Source organism: Budorcas taxicolor, unplaced genomic scaffold, assembly GCF_023091745.1.
Source record: "Budorcas taxicolor isolate Tak-1 unplaced genomic scaffold, Takin1.1 scaffold846, whole genome shotgun sequence".
Classification (NCBI taxonomy): Eukaryota; Metazoa; Chordata; class Mammalia; order Artiodactyla; family Bovidae; genus Budorcas; species Budorcas taxicolor.
The window spans coordinates 3,461-23,262 of record NW_026292765.1 but is presented as its reverse complement, the minus strand read 5'-3'; the positions used below and the strand labels follow the sequence as shown (position 1 = coordinate 23,262).

Here is a 19,802-nt window from a genome sequence, read left to right as displayed (position 1 = left end):
GTGTTTCAGAGATACAAAGGCAGTCAAGTACAGGATCACCACTCTTCAGTATAACTTCTTTTTGGAAGATAAGAATGAAACCATGACTGTTCTGTGCCTGGATTCTAGACTTATTCATAGACTAGCTCATATTTGTATATCTGCTTCTCTGAGAAGGTAGACACAGTGGCGTAAAACGGAAGTGATGCATTGTTTGGTTTATTTGTTTAAGAGAAATGAAGGAACAACAGACCTAGAAATAGAGGAAGCCTTGTAAAATCATCTTTGTAGATTATTTTTCTGTTCTTTGTACTTAAGTGGAAAAGTTATCACAGTATGGAAGATAAATTGTAAAGTGTTAAAATTGAAGGTAATTTTTATTTCTGCCACCTATGAGTTGATGTTTTCCCCCACATAGGAGCAATTCCTGAAATCAATATTTTTGCCTCTTTTCAATTCCTTGCGGCTGTTTTAATGTCACAGTGTGCTTGTGAAATCTAAGATTGAAAATTAAGGGATTCATAACTATAAGTTGAACTTGGGTCTGATACCAACACAGTTTTCATGGCACCATTAATGTCAGCTCTACCTTTTCTTTCTAAAACTGGAATAGACTATATATTAGCTCATAAGAGTAAAATATGTAACTAAACAGCAAAAAAAAATATTGAGAACCTTGGAATATTACTTAGGATATTATTTCCTTTTTCTGGCATCCTGTGTCTCCTTACCACAACCTTTTTTTTTAAACTGTGGTGGTGTTTACTTTATCCATTTCAGAATAGCCATTCTCTCCTCATCTTGTTACAGTACATGCTTGATATAATTGGAAAAGTACTATAATCACAGCTCTGCCCATAGTATAGTGTGTCCTTACTTTTATAGGCAGAAAATGACTACATTGGAACTCTTTAGTGTGCTGTGGTCAGGTGTCCAGTCATGTCATGTCATGAGCCTCAGCAGTAGTTTTAAGAATTTTTCGAACATTAGCTGGAGCTAGTTCACTCTGAATGGTGGGTACTGGTTGTTTGCCTCTACAGATGCAGTATGGTGCTCGTCCCTGTGCAGGATGGATTTGCTTTCCTTTAAGCGCATGCCATCAGGAAAGCTTCTGTGACAGATTATCATTTGAAACCGTCTACTGTAGTGCTTATGTCTGTCATGGGTTTTTAAAGCAAATGCTGTTTTGTGCATTCCCACTCTCTGCCCCGCCACAAGTTCTTTTCACGTGCCTTTCAACTAGCGTAGCTTACCCTTCCCTGGGAGAGGATACATCAGTGTCATAAGGGATTTTCCAGCTGGTTTGTATTTTTACATACTTTTGCTAATAGAGTAGCATTTTATCAGTATGTATCTTTTCTCCATTTAACGTTTGGCACAATCTTAGTACTAAATGGCTTAAGAATTAGCACCTAATTCTTTTTTGATGAATAATTAACTGAGACCCTAGTGGGACCAGGAATTGTGCTGCATGCAGGCAAGCAGTAGTCTCTGCTCTCCTGGAATGTTTTCAGCCTGAGCTGGGATCTAATATGGGAAATGATTGCAGGAAAGTGTATTTATGGTTCTAATCTCAAGCCTCAGTAACCACTTAGATAGGAGGTATTATATCAGATTTAGGGCATGGACTGTGAGGAACCACTTTTGGGAATGCCAGAAAGTTGGAGGTAGAAATAAATACCTCTCCAGGTAAAGAAATGTGTTGATTTCTTCTATCCTCAACTAGAATAATGTTTTGTTCAAGAACCACAGGAGCCTGATGTTTGTGAAACTGCCCTTAAGCTTGTGTGCTCAAATGTCCTTCAGTGGGGTAGATAGTTAAATTGTGTTTTATTCACACAGTGGAACAGTATACAGCTAGAAAAAGGAGTGAAGGACTGATTTGTGCTAGTATATGAACTTGAAACACTTCAAGGTTCTAAGTGAAAGGAGGCAGACACAGAAGCCACCTACTGTATAATTTCATTTATGTGAAATGTCCAGAATAGGCAAATCTAGAGAGACAGAAGTAAGTTTGTGGTTACCATGGACCGGTGGTGGGTGTGACTGCTTAATGGACTTGGGTTTCTTTTGGGTTTGTTAAAAGGATTCTGAAATTAAATAGTGATTATGGTTGTACAACTCTGAATATACTAAAAACCACTGGATTTGTGCACTTATTTAAAAGGGTGAATTTGTGTTTGTATTGACTCTACTGGATCTTAGCTATGGACACGCAGGGTTCTTTGTTGAGTTGGGGGGAATCTTTCATTGCAGCATATGGATTCTGAGTTGTGGTGCTGGGGCTCTGTAGTTGTGGTGCTGAGACTCAGTAATCGTGACGCTGGGGCTCAGTAGTCATGGTGCTGGGGCTCAGTAGTTGTGGTGTTGGGGCTTTGTTATAACACTGGGGCTAAGTAGTTGCAGCTCATGAACTTAGTTGCTCTGCAGCATATGTGATCTTAGTTCCCCCACCAGGGATCGAACCATGTCCCTTGACTACTAGGGAAGTCCCCAAAGGGTGAATTTTATGCCATGTGACTTACTATCTTAAGTGCATTCTTCCAGAATGGTGATATAAAATAAACCTAAGTGTAAAAAAGGGGTAGTGACGCTGGGGCACATGCTTTAAAGTGGTAGATTTTGTTTGTATTTTACCCCCGTTTTCATTACTATTAAGGATTCAGTTTTACTTTCCACTCTGGCAAAACCAGAAAAAAGGTTCATAATAAACCATTTGGTTGTTAGTGTGTCTGTTTCTTGTCCGCTTCCGATGGCCTGGGAGGAAGGGTGATGATGGCCTTTGGTCTCTTGTCTCACACTTAATCTGCGTGGTCCTAATTGATGAGGCAGAATGATTTCTAAAGCTGGGAGTAAGGAGAAGCTTTGGATTATGGAGAACTGTAGCAGGTAGAAAGTGTGCTGGGAAATTCACCTCTTCCCAGGAGTCTCCCTGAGTCTCCATCGGGAATAAAGAGCCTCAATGCTGCATGCAGCTGTGAACGGTGTTTGTACACACAAGATGATTTCTTGACAAGACTGAGGCCAACTGCCACAGCCATTGTATCGGCAGCCCTGTATTTCCTGGCCTCTTTTCTTAATTGTTCTTATGTCATCTGGAACTGTCAGAACTCAGTTTTCCAGAAATTGAGTTGGCATGAGCTGTATCTGGCAGCTCAGATGTGTGTTTAGTTTCTTTAGTTTATACCTTAATCTTAGCAGTTTATTTCATATGTTTGGCCTCTGATAGCTTTTGCAGATTCTGGCTATGAACATGCTGCTGCTGCTAAGTCACTTCAGCCGTGTCTGACTCTGTGTGACCCCATAGACGGCAGCCCACCAGGCTCCCCCATCCCTGGGATTCTCCAGGCAAGAACGCTGGAGTGGGTTGCCATTTCCTTCTCCAGTGCATGAAAGTGAAAAGTGAAAGTGAAGTCGCTCAGTTGTGTCCTACTCTTCATGACCCCATGGACTGCAGCCCACCAGGCTCCTCTGTCCATGGGATTTTCCAGGCAAGAGTACTTGAGTGGGGTGCCATCGCCTTCTTCACTATTAATATGAGTTTCTCAATTTGTAGAAATACCTAAACAATATCAGGTTATCTGTGTTTCCCAGGACACATCTGAATTCAGTCTAAACAATATTTGTGAGCACAGGCACCTGCACAGCAAACATTTATGAAGGGCTCCATTTCAGTTCCAGGTGACCTGCGGAATCCATTCTTTCCTTTTTGAAGTGCTATATATTTACATTTTTAACCACTACCTAATTTTATTTTCTTCAGATAGAAGTGTTTGCAAAACACACATTTACTATCTAGTTGCATGAGTAATCTGATGTCCATTACGTTCTCCGTTCCAGCCCCCACTCTCTTTAGACACCCAAATGTTACTGCGATTGGATTTCCTCTTTCAAAGCAAAGCAGTACTAGAGCTCGGCATTCTTTGCACTGAGAACAGAAATAACAAATACAGCCAGCATTTATTGAATTCCTATTGTATTACTGCCACTTATTAAGCACCCTGCATACATTATTTCATTCATTTCTCATAATAACCCCATTTAGGTTTAAGAATTATTATCTCCACTTTATAGATGAGTAAACTTGAAGTTTTTCACAGGTTAATAGAGAAGATTTGAAAGGAAAAGAATGAATTCACTTTGTGAAACTGTTGAGTTTGAGGTGTCTGTAATACGTGTGGGTGATCAACTTTTTGTTGATCCAGTAAGAGCATCTAGGTAGAATTGATAGCATTGTTTTGTTTTTGTAACAGCTGTTTTTTATAATTGTGGCCTAGAAGTAACTTTCACTTAAGTAAAAAATGTTACAGCAAAAATAAGTAATATGCTAATAATTGAACTTCATGAAATAGTATCTTTAAAGCTAAAACTTAGGGTCCACAAATGATTATCCTGGTACAGAAATATCACACATGGACCATCGAGAACCTTATGTTTGAATCAGGGCTGAAGCAGACTCACCAGGGCTCCTATTGGCATTTGAAGGAATAGTATTAGATTTGGGGGCAGGAGAGGAGCACTATTCCTCCTGGGATGCAGGGGGTCAGGGATAGGCTCCTCACCTGCCCACAGGACTGCAACCCTTGTTATTATGTTGCTTGTGCCTGCAGAGGGGTACCAGTAAAGGGCAGTAGGAGCTGAAACACGCATCCAGGGGAAGAGATAAAAGCAGGTGCTATCCATTTATCCAGTCATGAATTTACCAGTGTGTCTAGGGGATGCCACCTTCTGACCCTACAATGGCTAGTGGCCAACCTGGCAGCTTCCTATTGCTCGGGAATAGGCTTATACTCTTACCTGTATTTGTAAAGTGGTTGAAGGTCCAAGATTCTTCCAGGAACTCTTAGCCTCACAGTTTAAACAGGAAGCCATTGCTCTAAAGGGTGAACCTGAAAGTCATTAACCCCTCTAGGGTTTCTCATTTGTAAGATGGTGGTAGGATGTTGGAAGTAACCAATGACACTGTCTCCTCCTACTTGGGAACATCTTTTGTGAAATCATTTGTTGTTGTTGTTGTTGTTAAAGGTTACTAGTAAAAGCAGCAGCAAGTCTGTTTTCATTTGTTCTGTTAATTTTCAAAATCTTAATATAGCTTATTGGTGTCAGAATCAGTTGTCTCAGTAACAGGAAGTAAATGCCCAGGTAGGTATGCTTCTTCATTCTCTTGGAGACCTGCTGTGAAGGGGCCACACCTACCGCTTAGAACTTCCCTTCTGAGCCACAGTTCCCTTTGTAGTCATGGAAAGAGAATTAGGATGCAACTGAGATTCTTGTGTTTCCATCTGCCATTATATGCACCTCAAGGTGGATCAGTCTAGTAATTCATTCTCTATTCCTGTACTTCAATAGCAGAGTTCTCCAGAAGAAAGACTGTATCATTTGGTGTCTTCAGAAGCCATAGTCTAACCTCAGAATCACATTAAACTTTCCTAGTGATGATAGAAGTGGCGGCAGCAGCAGAGGAGGAGGAATTGTTGTGCACCAGCTCGGTACCTGACACTTGGAACATTCTGCCTCATTTAGTTTATAGTTTCCCTAGCTTGCTAATACAGTCCCTCAGGCAGTAGATGGCACAGCGAAAACGTAATCCCTAGTCTGCCTACCTCCAGGGACTGTGGTCTCTGGCTCTGAGACTCGTCTTACAGACGACTCCAGATCCTCATTGCTCTCCTTGCGCACCTGCCTCAACTTGTGCCAGCTTTCTGGGTGATCACTTATGCTTCAGAGGACAGGCAGGTGCCAGTAAGCTGTCTTAAGCTAGAAACTCAGGTGCGTATCTCTTGTCCCTTATTCTCTCCTCTTCAGAGGAAATTACTCTCGATTCCAGGGCCTTCTTCCACTCTTCTGCACCCTCTTCCGTTTTGAATCCCATCCTTTCTGCTGCCACTTTAGTAGTTTGTATTTCTCATCCACATCTTCTCCAGCTACCAACATAACATACCGTGTTTAAGAGCAAGAGCTTTATGAGTTAAATCTCCATTGTTTTTCTCCCTTGGGCACATTGGACCATAATGTGGAGGGCATTAAAAGGTAAAAAGAGCCCTGAACACAGTACAGTGAGTGTTTTACAAGATACATATTAATAAATTATTCCAGTGTTACAAGGAGTTACGTAAGAACCTGAAGTGTGAGGTCACAGCTTGCATACCAGAGAGAACTGATACTCCTCTTGTATTTCAGGCATAAAACTAAAATCCAAGAGTTTTCAACTTAGACAGGTAGCACTTAGAGAAAGAATCCCAAGGCTCCTCCTCATGCAAGCCTGACAAAAGTGAAAGTGTGTTTACAACTTCACCTTTGATGCAGACACTTGTCTCAGGGAGTCAAATCCCAATGGGAAGGGACTGATTGCCTCTTCTGTGCTTCATTGAGGATACACTGTGTGGAGAAAGTATTGATGAAAGAGCCTGTTTAAGATCCAGAAGAATGATCAATTGCACCTTTAAAATGAAGATCTGATTCTGTTATTACCTTCCTTAAACATTCCCTGTTGCATTCTCTTCACAGGACAGTATCCAGAGGCCATAGTAGGCCACAGCTGGGGCCCGCTGTAGTCTGTTGGGCATTTCTGCATTTGCCTCAGTGGTCTTGCCCTGTCACTGTCTGACAGTGACCTTGTGCATAAAGGACCCAAATTAAATGTCACCTTTGCTGCCCTTCACCCATGTTGTTCTGTCCTCTGTTCCCAGGGCATTTTGTGTACTTCTGTAAGAGCAAGTGTCAACACATTATAATAAATCCATGACTCTCTCTACTGTTAGTCAAAGGTGGGAATTAAACTTTTCGTCTTTGTAGTCTTCCTGGTGCCTAGCAGTCACTAGTCAAGTTTACTACTGATTTACTGCAGTAGAAGTTCCTCAGAGGACTATCGGTTAATCATCCCATGTTCGCCTTCCTTGTGTCTTAACAAAAGTTCTGCTTTTCCTGATTATTTACACTTTACAAGTGATTTGTTTCCTTTTCTGTCCAGGCAGCATAATTCGTTGTATGAGGCGCCTGGAAGAACTACTTCGACAAATGTGTCAAGCAGCAAAAGCCATTGGAAACACTGAGCTGGAAAATAAATTTGCAGAAGGTCAGTATCCAGCCCATAAGGTTTTTCTAGTAATTTCAGCAAATCCTGTTGAGATTTGACCTCTTGACCACAGCCTAGGAGAACATTTTCAGATATTCTTCAAAGGATTGCCATGGCAGGCCACCTAGTAGCATTCAAAGAAAATATCAGTGCGTGTTAGAAACAGTTTGTAAATGAATATAGATAAAATCTCAAAATGTTTATTGTGCACTTATTGTGTGCCAGGCATTGGTTTAAGCACCAGGGAATACAGCAGTGAACAAAAAAGACACAAACCCCTGCCTTCATGGCACTCACATTCTAGTGCAGGGAGGGGGACAGTAAACAAGTCAACAGTTAAAATACATCAGGTGGTGATACAGACAGAGAGACAACAGAGAACTGAAAGATGGATATGATGGCCTAGAGCCCCTCCATGTGTACTTGATATACTTGAGCAACAGGCCAGTGTGGCTGGAGCACGGTGAGCAGCGAGTTGAACAGTGGGGGTTGGAAGAAGAAAAGAATGGTCCTGTAGGCCCCAGCACTCAGCTTTTTCCTCTGAAGTGATCGGAGGTTTTGAGCACAGGAGTGGGTGCTCTGGCATGGGTTTCACCAGGCAGTTCTTGCTGGTGCACTGTAGATAAGTCTGTAGATTAGCTCGGTGGAAGCAGGAAGACCAACTCAGGAAAGGCTGGCTAGATCATGGTGGTAGTGCTGGGGGGGCACACATGCTTGCACATAATTTCATGCCATCTGTGTGTTGGCCAAGAAAAAGGACTTCAAACACCAAAGAATAGAGACACGGTGCTGCTCTGAGCTGGTTGCCCACAGTCAAACCTAGTGATTTTGCTATCTACTTAGTGTTTGTTCTAAGAAGTTGTTTGCAGAAACTGGCTTACGTTTTCTTTTGTTAAATAGAGCAGACCTATTTAATCACTGTTGGGTTTAAGCCTAGTTTTGTAAACTTTAGAAAAGTTTGGCCTGCCTTAGCCCAGAAAGTATTTCACATGGTAACTGAAATATAGTACCTTCCATTGTAGGCTGAAAATTCATGCTTTTGGGTAACTAACTTCTTTTGACAGCTTATTCCTTCCAAGTCTTTTAAAATAATTTTGGACATCCCTAGCCCCCACACACATGGGGTACTTTAGAGTCAGGATTCATAAGAACAGCGGTCTGCTTTCGAAGTTTCCCATTTCTCAGAGATGGCTATGAACTCCTCTAGGTGTCTTTCAGACCAGCAAGGGTTTTGTATTTCCCAAACTGTCTTCTGACCAATTTAATGAGAATTGTTAAAAACCCCAGTGGATGGGCATTACATTCTTTGTGGTCTTGAAATTTTAAATCGTATTTTCTTTTCTCTTAGGAATCACCAAAATTAAGAGAGATATTGTGTTTGCCGCCAGCCTCTACTTATAAACAGTCAGCTAAGGAATGTGGAATTGTGAACTGTTCTCCACCTGTCTGATTACAATCAACTGTAAATGCCTATAAGTATTGATTTGGTTTTCCTATCTCAAGACAGTTGTCCTGAAACATTTTAATATGTATTATATTTAAATCAAGCATCATTCTAAGAAAGCATATTACATACACATTTGTACATGAGCGTTACATTTTTTAATAAAAAAATGTACAGGGGGGGCATTGTTTAGTGAAAGGCCGTTGAAATTTTTTTAAATGAACTTACAGCTATTAGATAACCATTGTGTTAAATGTAACTATATACACACAGGTAAAGTAGGCATCCAAGAGGTATAGTAGCAGCAGTCCCTTACAGGCTTGTACACCGGGAAGAAAGACGCATCCTCTTGCCTTCTGGTTGCAATCATTTTTCTTTAGAAAGCAGGCCAGCTTCATCTGGGCACTCTGCCACCTTCAAGGCTGGTGACTGTTCCGATAGTGATTCCCTGTCGTCGGTGTTTCATGCAGAGTTGTATGAGAATCCTCCTCTTTTCTTTCTTTAAAAGGAGAATTTCTCTTTTTGAAGAAATCTGATACATATACAGCCTATGGAGAACAGGTAACATTTAGAATGGGGCAGAGTATTAAATGATAAAATTTTAAATAAATAAGCTGAAAAACCATAACAAAAACTGCAATAACCAGTGTGCAAAAAATAAAAGGATATACATTACAGGGTACAAGTTAAGGGTACCAATAAATTAGTGGCTGGGCTTCCCCGGTGGCTTAGTGGTCAAGAACCTGCCTGTAATGCAAGAGATGCAGGTCCACTCTCTGGGTGAGGAAGGGCCCCTGAAGAAGGCAATAGCTACTCACTCCAGTATTCTTGCCTGGGAAATCCCATGGACATGAGGAGCCTGCCAGGCTAGAGTCCATGGGTTCACAAAGAGGTGGACACGACTCAGTGACTAAACGTCAACAAAACATTAGTGGCTAACAGGTATTTTTGTTAAAGACATTCTGAGAGTTGCTTTGTTATGTCTTGGGCAAAAAGCTTCACTCTGCCAGCCAGCCATTAATGAAAAAAAGTGTCATTTTTCATGTAAATTATTTTCAATTTATACCAAAAAGAAAACTTTATACCCAGGGCTTTTTACAATTAAAAAAAAAAAACTTAGTAAATTTTTTTAATAAGTTCTGCAGAAAGAAAATAACCTAGGTATCATTTGCTGTCTGTCCTAAAATGACTTTTAACAACATTGGGGTCCTTACCCAGTAGCAGTTATTGAGCCACATTTTCTGCCTTAACATAGTTTTCTCATTGGAACCTTTTTTTCTACTTATTTGTCCAAGTGTTCATCAATTTCAAGATGTAGGCTGCTGCCATGTATACTTACAACTAATATTGCAACCAGAGCTCCTTGAATGAGTCCAGTCAACACATCACTCCAGTGGTGTTTGTAATCAGAAACTCGAGAAAGGCCCACATAAATGGACGCAGCAACAAGACCAAATTGCAGTGTAGGGCGTAAAAGTCTTGCCCAGTCTCCCTTCATTCTGGCTTGAAGATAAAGCTAATAGAAAAGATGAGGGTGGGGGGTGGGTGGAGAGTTTAATATACCAACTGAAGACTATATTTTATATTAAATATATTTCTAAAGGATCGATGTTTTAAATGATAGCATTAACAATCATTAATCAGTGTTATTATATATGGAAGAAGGCTTTTGGCAAGCATTCTTGTACTCATGAATACCTAAAAATTAATCCCAAAATAAAATACAAATTGCCCTAGTAACAGTTTACAAGAATTTATTACCTATCTAGTTAGACCACTCTCCAAATTATAAACAAGGTAAGCGTTTCTGTGTTTATAACCTAGGATTTCAGGGGCTGCTCCTTCCCTAAGTAAATACAATAATCTGCCTAACTAAATAATACAGTCTGTAGTTTAGTCCTGATCCAGTGAGAGTGTTCTTTCAATAGCACCTGTACCCTTTAAAGTTCCCTTTAAACTTCCATGATTTTTCCATACACTAATCAGACCTGAGAACTTCCCCTGTGTCAGCCTGCCCTTGACTTTGGTGCATCCCCAAAGACTATAATAAAGAACAAATTTGGAATAGTTTCCTATGAACACCTTTCAGCAAATATAGTCTTTTTTTTAACTATATCTAATAATATAATTCTTAATATTCATTTTAAAAACTCTGTTCAATAATTTATGGCTCATAAACTTACTTAAATGCAGTCTGCAGAAAACAATTTATGTGGCTGTGCCCACTGACCCTGCCTATTTAAAGTAGATCGATAAGTCCATTCTCTGGGCACTGCTGTGCGTGTTCAGTTTTTAGCACCTGGCAAAGACCCAGAGGTTGTCTAATTTTATCAAGTACTTTTATAGTATAAACATCTAATCCTAAAAGAGCATACCAGTTGTTTAACTGAGTTGAACTCATTAATAGGCTGAAGTGCAGAGCTTTTTGCAGAGCTCCTCTCCCCTTTTCTGTTTGCTGCTGTTGGAGCTATAAACAAGTACAGAGTAAGAGGCTTGTCTCAAAATTCTGGAGGTGGTAAGATACTTGGTTCTGGTTGGGGCAAAGTTACTTAGCATGTGCTAGCTGAAGCCAGTTAGGTACCACAGCCGTGGCAGATAAGAGTCACCTCATTAGTTCTTTCTGGAAATTTTTTGTTAATTTTAAGGAAAACAATTCTTTAACTAGGGGCCAAGTTTTGTTATGTTATTATCGAAAAGTTTAGTTGTCTCTCTTCTAGTTATTGTTAAGCTATCTTTCCAGATGATGGTTAAAGGCATCGGTTATTTAGACTATAAAAACATATACTTAGGAATTGCAAATACTTGACATGAATGCAGACATATTAGGGAGAACTGCACCCATCCCTGCTAGGAACATAGTGAAAAACAACTCTCAAGTGGACTTAGGGGTTTATTTTATACTTCCAACATAAAGGAAACTCAGGACTTTGACTTTAGGTAGCCCACACACATATGTTAAGTAAGTTATTATCTTGCCCCAATCTCCTCCTCAACATCCCTGTGAAGATAGCATTTGCTTATGGATCAATAACCAAACACACTGCAGTATACTCTAGGTGAAATCTTTCCCAAGTACCTAATTAAATAAGAGTCTGTGTTCATCTCTTCTGGGAACTAATGGCCATGGCTTGAGTAAAAGCTCTTCTTACAGAACAATTCTCAGCTCTGAGTGAGACTGGCTAATTGAATGGGCTTCCTATTTGCCTGTTTTGTATCTCTGGGTCCAGGGCACTTGATGTAGCAAAAGCCAGGCACCACCTCTAGCCCTGCTCTTCCCGGTGAGGACTTCGGTTTCAGTAGACCCTCAAGAGGTAAACACATTGAGTTTGTTGAACCTTGGGTCACCTGAGTTGCACGGTTGACATGCCCTGAATTCCAGACCTTGACAACTGACCTCTTGTGTTGCCAGCCCAAAGTCTATCCTATATAAGCAGGTCCAAGAAAGCATACAATGCTGACTTTCTGGGGGCTCCACTTCCTAAGCCTTTCTCAGGTTCCACAGTGCAGATCTTTTAAGCTCCCACCCTCGAGAGGCACTAGAGATTCAGCTTCCTCCTACCACTCCTTTAACGCTTTCCAAAATCTTGTACCTCTTGTTTATTGTCTCCTTTTCCATTCTTTGACTTTGTGGATTTATATATTTTTTTCTATTCTACTCCTTGTCCTTTGACAGGGGAGAGAAAAGCATATATGTTCCTTTAAAAACAAGTCTCTATTCCTCCATCTTTCTCTGTCTCAGAGAAACTGAATATCTGATGTATCTCAGCACTGCTATATTAGAACTAGATGTGGGGACTGCTCATGCTTTAATGCCAGAGTTGAGAATAAAAAGGCTTTGTAACCTTTGTTGCCTTTGCAACCTGTACTCTTTCCCCTTCTCCCTATACATGCATATGTTAATCACATATGTACTACAAGAAGGAAAGCATTCAATTGCTTATATCTGAAGATTTAGAACTTCCAGAACGTAGCCCTGCCTGACTTTATGAGAGGGCCCAGACTATGACTCGCGGCAGACTTGGCCCGGAAATCTGCTGGGCTGCATCTGCTCTGGGGTTTATGTATGAAGGAACTGTTTAGTTTTCACAAGTTGTAGAAATGGTACCTAACAGATTCATGATGGGCTGCTGGCAAACAAAAGCTATGGTTAGATAAGAACAAGCCATTTAATAGAAAATGGAGAAGAGTGGCAGCCACACTAAAAAACCAGGTGGCCAGTGAGACAAGTGGAAATTCAACTTTCTGGTGAAGTAGAAAGGTCACAACTAGAAATAAAAGACAAGCTTCTGGCAGGACAAAAGCAACCTGCAGCACTTCACTAAGGTGCTTCCCAGAAGCAGAGGCTTGACACTGTGATACTATAGATTCAGGAAGCCCCAAGGCAGGACAGCAGAGGAACAGAGGATGAAACATGCAGCTACCAGTTCTGTAAGCAAAGCAATCCACGAAACTCCAGACAGCAAAGGAAGACTTGTTGACATAAAAAGGGAGGCTGAAAACAGGGACTGCCTGGCGAAGGAAATGGTATCCACTCCACTCTTGCCTGGAAAATCCCATGGAAAGGAGCCTGGAGGGCTACAGTCCATGGCCATGAAGAGTTGGAAACAATTTTGCGGCTAAACAACAACAAAACCTTGTTTTCTTTGGAATCCTAACTCTAATAATCAGAATTAAGCCTGCTGTCATGCTTTCTGTGGCAGGTTGATACCCTACTACTGTTACCATCAGTGGTATTTCTGATGCTGTTTTTCTTAAGTGACATGTTGGAACAAATAGGAGTCAAAGTTCCCTGGTGAAATGCCTTTGGGTCAAGACTTGGTCAGATCTTTGTTCTGGGCTCCAGGTGACTTCCCTGATGGCTCAGTTGGTAATGAATCTGCCTGCAATGCAGGAGACACAAGAGATGCAGGTTCGATCCCTGAGTTGGGAAGATCCCCTGGAGAAGGAAATGGCAACCCAGTATTTTTGCCTGGGAAATCTCGTGGGCAGAGGAGCCTGGCAGATTGCAGTCTGTGGAGTTGGAAGGAGCAGGCACAATTTGGCAACTAACCCACCACAAACACCACCAGGTGGCTAAGGAATGTAGGCAGGATCCCTTCCCACAACCAGTCAGCAATCCCACTTTGTGATCTGGTTAAAACTATCTGGGGGGACTTCCCTGGTGGTCCAGTGGCTAAGACTGAGTCGAATCAAGAGCTCAGAGCCAATCTGGTACAGCCACTGCATGTGCAGAGCCTAGTTCCAGTCAGCAGAAACTGGTTTGAAGAGACCTTATGACTCGACCAATATCCTCCATTAAAGGATCTAGTTATACAATCTCATTTTAAAAATTCAATTTAACTTTTTTTTTTAATTAAACTGTTGAATAAGGTATTTTTTGAAGCCGGTTTGTTTCTGCCGTTCCTCAGTTGACTCTAACATATAACTACAAAATGCTGTTGCCTCATAAAGTCTCTTAATACAGGCATACCTGTATTAAGCCATACCTGGAGATGTTGTGGCTTTGGTTTCAGACCACTGCAATAAAGTGAATATCACAGTAAAGCAAGTCACATGAATTTTCTGGTTTCCCAGTGTATATACACGTTATGTTTACACTATGCTGTATAGTCCATTAAGTGTGCAGTGGCATTTATTATTACTATAAAGTACTAACAATCATCTGACTCTTCAAGTTGCAATCTTTCTGCAACACTAATATGAAAGACCACAAATGACCATAACAAATAGAACAGTAATAATGAAAAAGTCTGAAATATTTTGAGAATTACCAAAATGTGACACAGACACACAAAGGGAGCAAATGCTGTTGGAAAAATGGCTCCAACAGACTTCCCTGGTGCAGGGTTGCCACAAACCTTCAATTTACATGATAAAATGAAACACAATAAAACAAGGTATTCTATATTTTACTCTTAAAATAAGGGGGTCCCTCCACCCAATTTTCAACTAGAGTCAAGGGCTTATTTTCACATTTTTAAACAGTCATTTGAAATGTGATCATATGGACCACAGCCTTGTCTAACTCAATGAAACTATGAGCCATGCTGGGTAGGGCCACCCAAGACGGACGGGTCATGGTGGAGAGTTCGGACAAAATATGGCCCGCTGAAGAAGGGAACAGCAAACCACCTCAGTATTCTTGCCTTGAGAACCCCATGAACAGTATGAAAGGTCAAGAAGCAACAATTAGAACTGGACATGGAACAACAGACTGGTTCCAAATTGGGAAAGGAGTACATCAAGGCTGTATATTGTCACCCTGCTTATTTAACTTATATGCAGAGTACATCATGCAAAATGCCAGGCTGGATGAAGTACAAGCTGGAATCAAGATTGCCAGGAGAAATAACAATAACCTCTGATACAGGTGATACCGCCCTATGGCAGAACATTAAGAACTAAAGAGCCTCTTGAAAGTGAAAGAGGAGAGTGAAAAGAGGGGTTGAAAACTCAACATTGAAAAAACTAAGATCATGGCATCCAGTCCCATCACTTCATGGCAAATAGATGGGGAAACAATGGAAACAAAGACTTTTTTGGGCTCCAAAACCACTGCAGATGGTGACTGCACCCATGAAATTAAAAGATGCTTGCTCCTTGGGGGAAAAGTTATGACCAACCTAGACAGCATATTAAAAACCAGGGACATTACTTTGCCAACAAAGGTCTGTCTAGTCAAAGCTACAGTTTTTCCAGTAGTCAGGTATGGATATGAGAGTTGGACTATAAAGAAAGCTGAGTGCTGAAGAACTGATGCTTTTGAATTGGGGTTTTGGAGAAGACTCCTGAAAGTCCCTTGGACTGCAAGGAGATCCAATCAGTCCATCCTAAAGGAGATCAGTCCTGAATATTCACCGGAAGGACTGATGCTGAAGCTGAAACCCCCAATACTTCGGCCACGTGAAGAACTGACTCATCTGAAAAGACCCTGATGCTGGGAAAGATTGAAGGCAGGAGGAGAAGGGACGACAGAAGATGAGATGGTTGGATGGCATCACTGACTTGATGGACATGGGTTTGGGCAAGCTCCAGGAGTTGGTGACGGACAAGGAGGCCTGGCGTGCTGCCGCCCATTGGGTCACAAAGAGTCAGACACGACTGAGTGAACTGACTGATTTGAAAAAAAAAAAATGCAACTGAGACTGCACCTGGTTTACGGAGCCTAAATATTATGTGACCTATGACAAAAAGTTTGCCAGCCCCTGAACTAGACTAACAGCATGCTCGACACAAAGAAATACACCCTGACCTACGACCATGCCAAGTACACCGCCGTTCCACCTTCATGTGATGAGAGACCTGGCGAGAGAGCACTGAAAGGCGTGCCTTCGCTTTCTTTAGGATTCACAGAATTCCTAAAGGTAAACCTCAATCCCTCCTTAAATTGGGCGGGCAAGCACTACCTGAACACAGCGGGGGGCGAGGCCCAGACATGAGGCAGTCTGACAGGCAGGGAAACCAAGCTGAAACACACACTGAGAGGTACTTGGGTTCCCACTGGAATAATTTATACAGAAAATTCGTAACAGCAGTGATACAAACAATCGTAGTAATCTACAAACGTCTATAACAGCAGTGATATAAGCAATCTAGGGTGACAGTCTCCCTATGACAGTGCTGGGAAAAACTGTATATTCCTTACTGTACTGAAAAAACGACGGTTTCAGCCCATGCCTATTTTCCTGAACAATCAAGTAAATTTGGATTCTGGCATTTGGCCAAAGTCAAGGGGAGTCAGAGTCAGTTGCACATCAACTGTCTATATGGAAAGAAGCCCTGCCCTTTGCTCCTACCAACCTAGGTGTTTTTCAGGGGGCTAACTCACAGGGTTCCCACTGGAGAATGATGGTCAGGTATTTTAAGAGACATTTTTAACTAGAAGTTAATTTCTGGGTGTCAGGAATTAACGGAAGTTTTGGCTATCAAAGACTATCCTCAGGATTTAAACTGACTACATCTTCCAAATCTGGGACTGACCCATGATGCCAAGATGCCTAGAACAAGATGAGTCATTGCCTAAGGAAAGTGTGTGTGGCAGGGGGCAGGAGGGTAGGTAGTGGTTAAGTGATGTATATAAATACGAAAGCTGGAAAGCAAGGAGATATCCATGTATTTGGGCTGAAATAAAAGCTAGACCCTACATCCACATCAAGACAGTATTTCCACTGCTCAGAGTCAGTGAAACCCAGTGTGTGGCTGCTGTAGCCTGCCAGCTTCTCCAAAGTTCTTGGTCTATGACAAACTTCATCTGAATTTTTGTTGTTGTTGCATTATACCTGTACATCTAAATGGCTCATACCGACCCAATTACCAAACTAGAGTTGAGGTAATTTACCCTCTGCTGTTGCTGCTGCTGCTGTGTCGCTTTAGTCGTGTCCGACTCTGTGCGACCCCATAGACTGCAGCCCACTAGGCTCCCCTGTCCTGGGGGATTCTCCAGGCAAGAACACTGGAGTGGGTTGCCATTTCCTTCTCCAATGCATGAAAGTGAAAAGTGAAAGTGAAGATGCTCAGTTGTGTCCGACTCTTCGCGAACCCATGGACTGCAGCCCACCAGGCTCCTCCATCCATGGGATTTTCCAGGCAAGAGTATTGGAGTGGGGTGCCATTGCCTTCTCCGAATTTGCCCTCTGCATATATCTTTAATTTGCCTCTTCGTTTATTCCTGGGTGTCCACAGGGCAGGCTAGCCATCAAGGCCCTCTCTAGTTTCATCCTCCATACATTAATTTCATATTTCACCAAAAAAGCTCATTAAATGTTTCTGTTTGGCAAATATTCAGATATTTTAAGGTCAAAGTAGCAAAGAAGAGCAAAAATAATTATAAGGTCTAGAGTATGATACATCTGAGAATATTCTTTGTAATTAAAGAGTGGGTTGAAGTTACATGTCAGTTGAAGTAACATGAAGTTACATGTTACATCTTACTTTCAGAGATCTGTATTACCTGATTTTCAAAATAACTGGACTAGGGTTCAGCTCAAGTAATCAACAAAGCAAGGGAGCCTGATTAACAAGAGATTCCCAGAGGGCTTATAGACCTTAGCAGCTCCTCCCAAGGCCCCTATTTCCCCATCTGTGAAAGGGGTGGCAGTTATCCCTCTTCTATGTCATGGGAGCTATCAGAAAGAGACAAAACAGAGTGGTGTAAAAGCAAATTATTTTCAGTATCAACCAACCTCAGATTCTTAGGTCTCTCTCATAAAGAAGGACTTAAAGATCCTGACACACGAGTGAATAACAAACCACAAAAGCAGCCCTGCTGGTGTCTGTCTCTGGGGCATACAAACATTCAAAAGCCATTCACTGTAGTCACAAACTTTGCTTTGGGAAAAGTTCTCGGGATACGTTAATAGCTCCAGCCTTTCCCTTCTCCCCTGGTCCCACGCCCTATTTAAAAAGAGGAGAAAAAAAAAATGGTGGCTCCCTTTAGGAAGAATGGTAGCTTTTCCTAATAAGATAAATGAACTGAACAGTATTTGTTGTTACTACCATCAAATAGCTCTTTCCTGATAGCTCAGTTGGTAAAGAATCCATCTACAATGCAAGAGACTCTGGTTCAATTCCTGGATTGGGAAGATCCCTTGGAGAAGGGAAAGGCTACCCACTCCAGTGGCCTAGAGAATTCCATGGACTGAACAGTCCATGGGGTCACAATGGGTTGGACATGACTGAGCAACTTTCACTTTCACCATCAAATAAGTCACATTTCCCATGGCACAATTTCAGAAACATTTGGGTATTTTTTAAAAAGGAAGTTCTGAATTTTGTTGAATTGGTACAGTTTCTTCCTTGCAAAATTAACACATGAGGAAAGCCTTGCAATTTCAAGAGATGTTGAAGAAGCCAAAAATTAGCTTTAGTGAAAAGGTTTTGAAGTTGTAGATTTGAATTTTATGTAACACATCTGCAATTTTTACATTTTATAAATTTTATGCTCTTTTAATTTCTGGAGTTTGGTTTTTTCAAATAAAAGTAAGATTCTGGTAAAACTGATATTAAATTCTTCCTAAATGAAACCAACCAAGTAACTTCCAGAGGGTTATCTTAACAATACACATCATAAATCTTTACTCCACATCATAGATTTAATTATTATACAGTACTTGTGATCTGAGGGGAAAGGGTAACTGAAAACAGCCAGATAACAGAAAATTGACACAGCACAACTATATAAAAGTTCACTTACAAAGAAAAATTACAGCTGATCTTTAAGGGTAGAGATCTCCTTTCCCCACCAAATTTTGATAATTTTATACATAAAGAGACAGAGGATTGATAAAAATAAGTTAATTAAATTGACCTTTGAAAACCCCTTGTAGTGCCCTAAAGCCTGGTCTTGCACTAATTGCTGTCGATACACATTCATCTCTAGTTTGATATGCAAAATATGGGTGCCGGTCTTCTCTAACTCTTCACTGCTGACTTTGTATAATACAAGTACCACTAAAATTGCTCCTGCAGACTATACTGATGACAAGCTCCTGAAGCAGCAACTGGCACTCCCTGAAGCTGAAACCTTTCTAGTCCATGGAAAGCAGTCTGGGCAATGTTTCCCAAAGTGGAAGGAAAATAAGACTTGCTCAGATGAGAGCAACAGAGCTGCCTTCACATCCAATAATCACAATTCCTCACCCCAGCAGCCCCCATGCGGGGAAAGCCAGGCCACTCAGCACCCACACTGTGCAGATGAGGCCAGGGCTCCGGCTCAGGGAGAGGCTACAATGAGCAGCAGCACCACCTTGGCTTGGATTTCAGAGCAGTGACCTGCTGAGATGAAGCAGGAGCTGTCTGTATATTCCAGAAAACCTCTTCGGAAAACAGCCCAAAGTAAGGGGACAAGTCACCTAATTCTCAGCACTGGACTTGCAGACCTGATGATCTGTTTAGGCTTCTACCACTGTCAGAAAAGTGACAAGTAACTTCGACCACTTGTCTGCTTCAAGAGCAAAGATTCCCTCTTATCCTGAAGGTTGCCAGTTTGCAGCTTGCTATACAATGCACCTGTCTGCTTCCTCTAAATGAAGGACAGAAGTCATTTCAAACAATTGTAACTGGCCTTGGCAGAGCACAGGCAGCCATCCATTCCTCTTCTGAACTTAGTGCAACAAGCAGTGGCTTCCAGTTGACTTGGGCAGTGAGGCCAATGAGAACGTCAGAGGCAGTCGCACAGGATAAAACACCAAACCCATAACCCACCATCAATAGACCCAAAGTACTTACTGCCACGAACATCATGCAGTACATGGAGAATGAAGAGTGGCCCGAATAAAAGGACAGTCTAGAACAGAAAGAAGAGAA

The 19,802-nt window shown here is 41.5% G+C and overlaps 2 protein-coding genes across 2 annotated transcripts in view; one reads left to right on the top strand and one right to left on the bottom strand.

Annotated features, from left to right (window-relative positions):
• The window catches only part of LOC128071474 (exosome RNA helicase MTR4-like), a gene marked incomplete at its 5' end in the record, with an annotated part of 27,508 nt that extends 18,392 nt beyond the window's left edge, over positions 1 to 9,116 (top strand). Inside the window, 2 exons of the mRNA XM_052664311.1 lie at positions 6,950 to 7,054; positions 8,403 to 9,116. Of these exons, the coding sequence (XP_052520271.1) occupies positions 6,950 to 7,054; positions 8,403 to 8,455 (158 nt within the window). The remainder of the gene's footprint in view (positions 1 to 6,949; positions 7,055 to 8,402) is intronic.
• Positions 8,642 to 19,802, bottom strand: LOC128071473 (phospholipid phosphatase 1-like; the record flags this gene model as incomplete). The annotated part of the gene is made up of 3 exons (XM_052664310.1): positions 8,642 to 9,046; positions 9,838 to 10,014; positions 19,725 to 19,802. Coding segments are annotated over 3 exons (387 nt in total), but the record flags the coding sequence as incomplete, so codon positions are not given.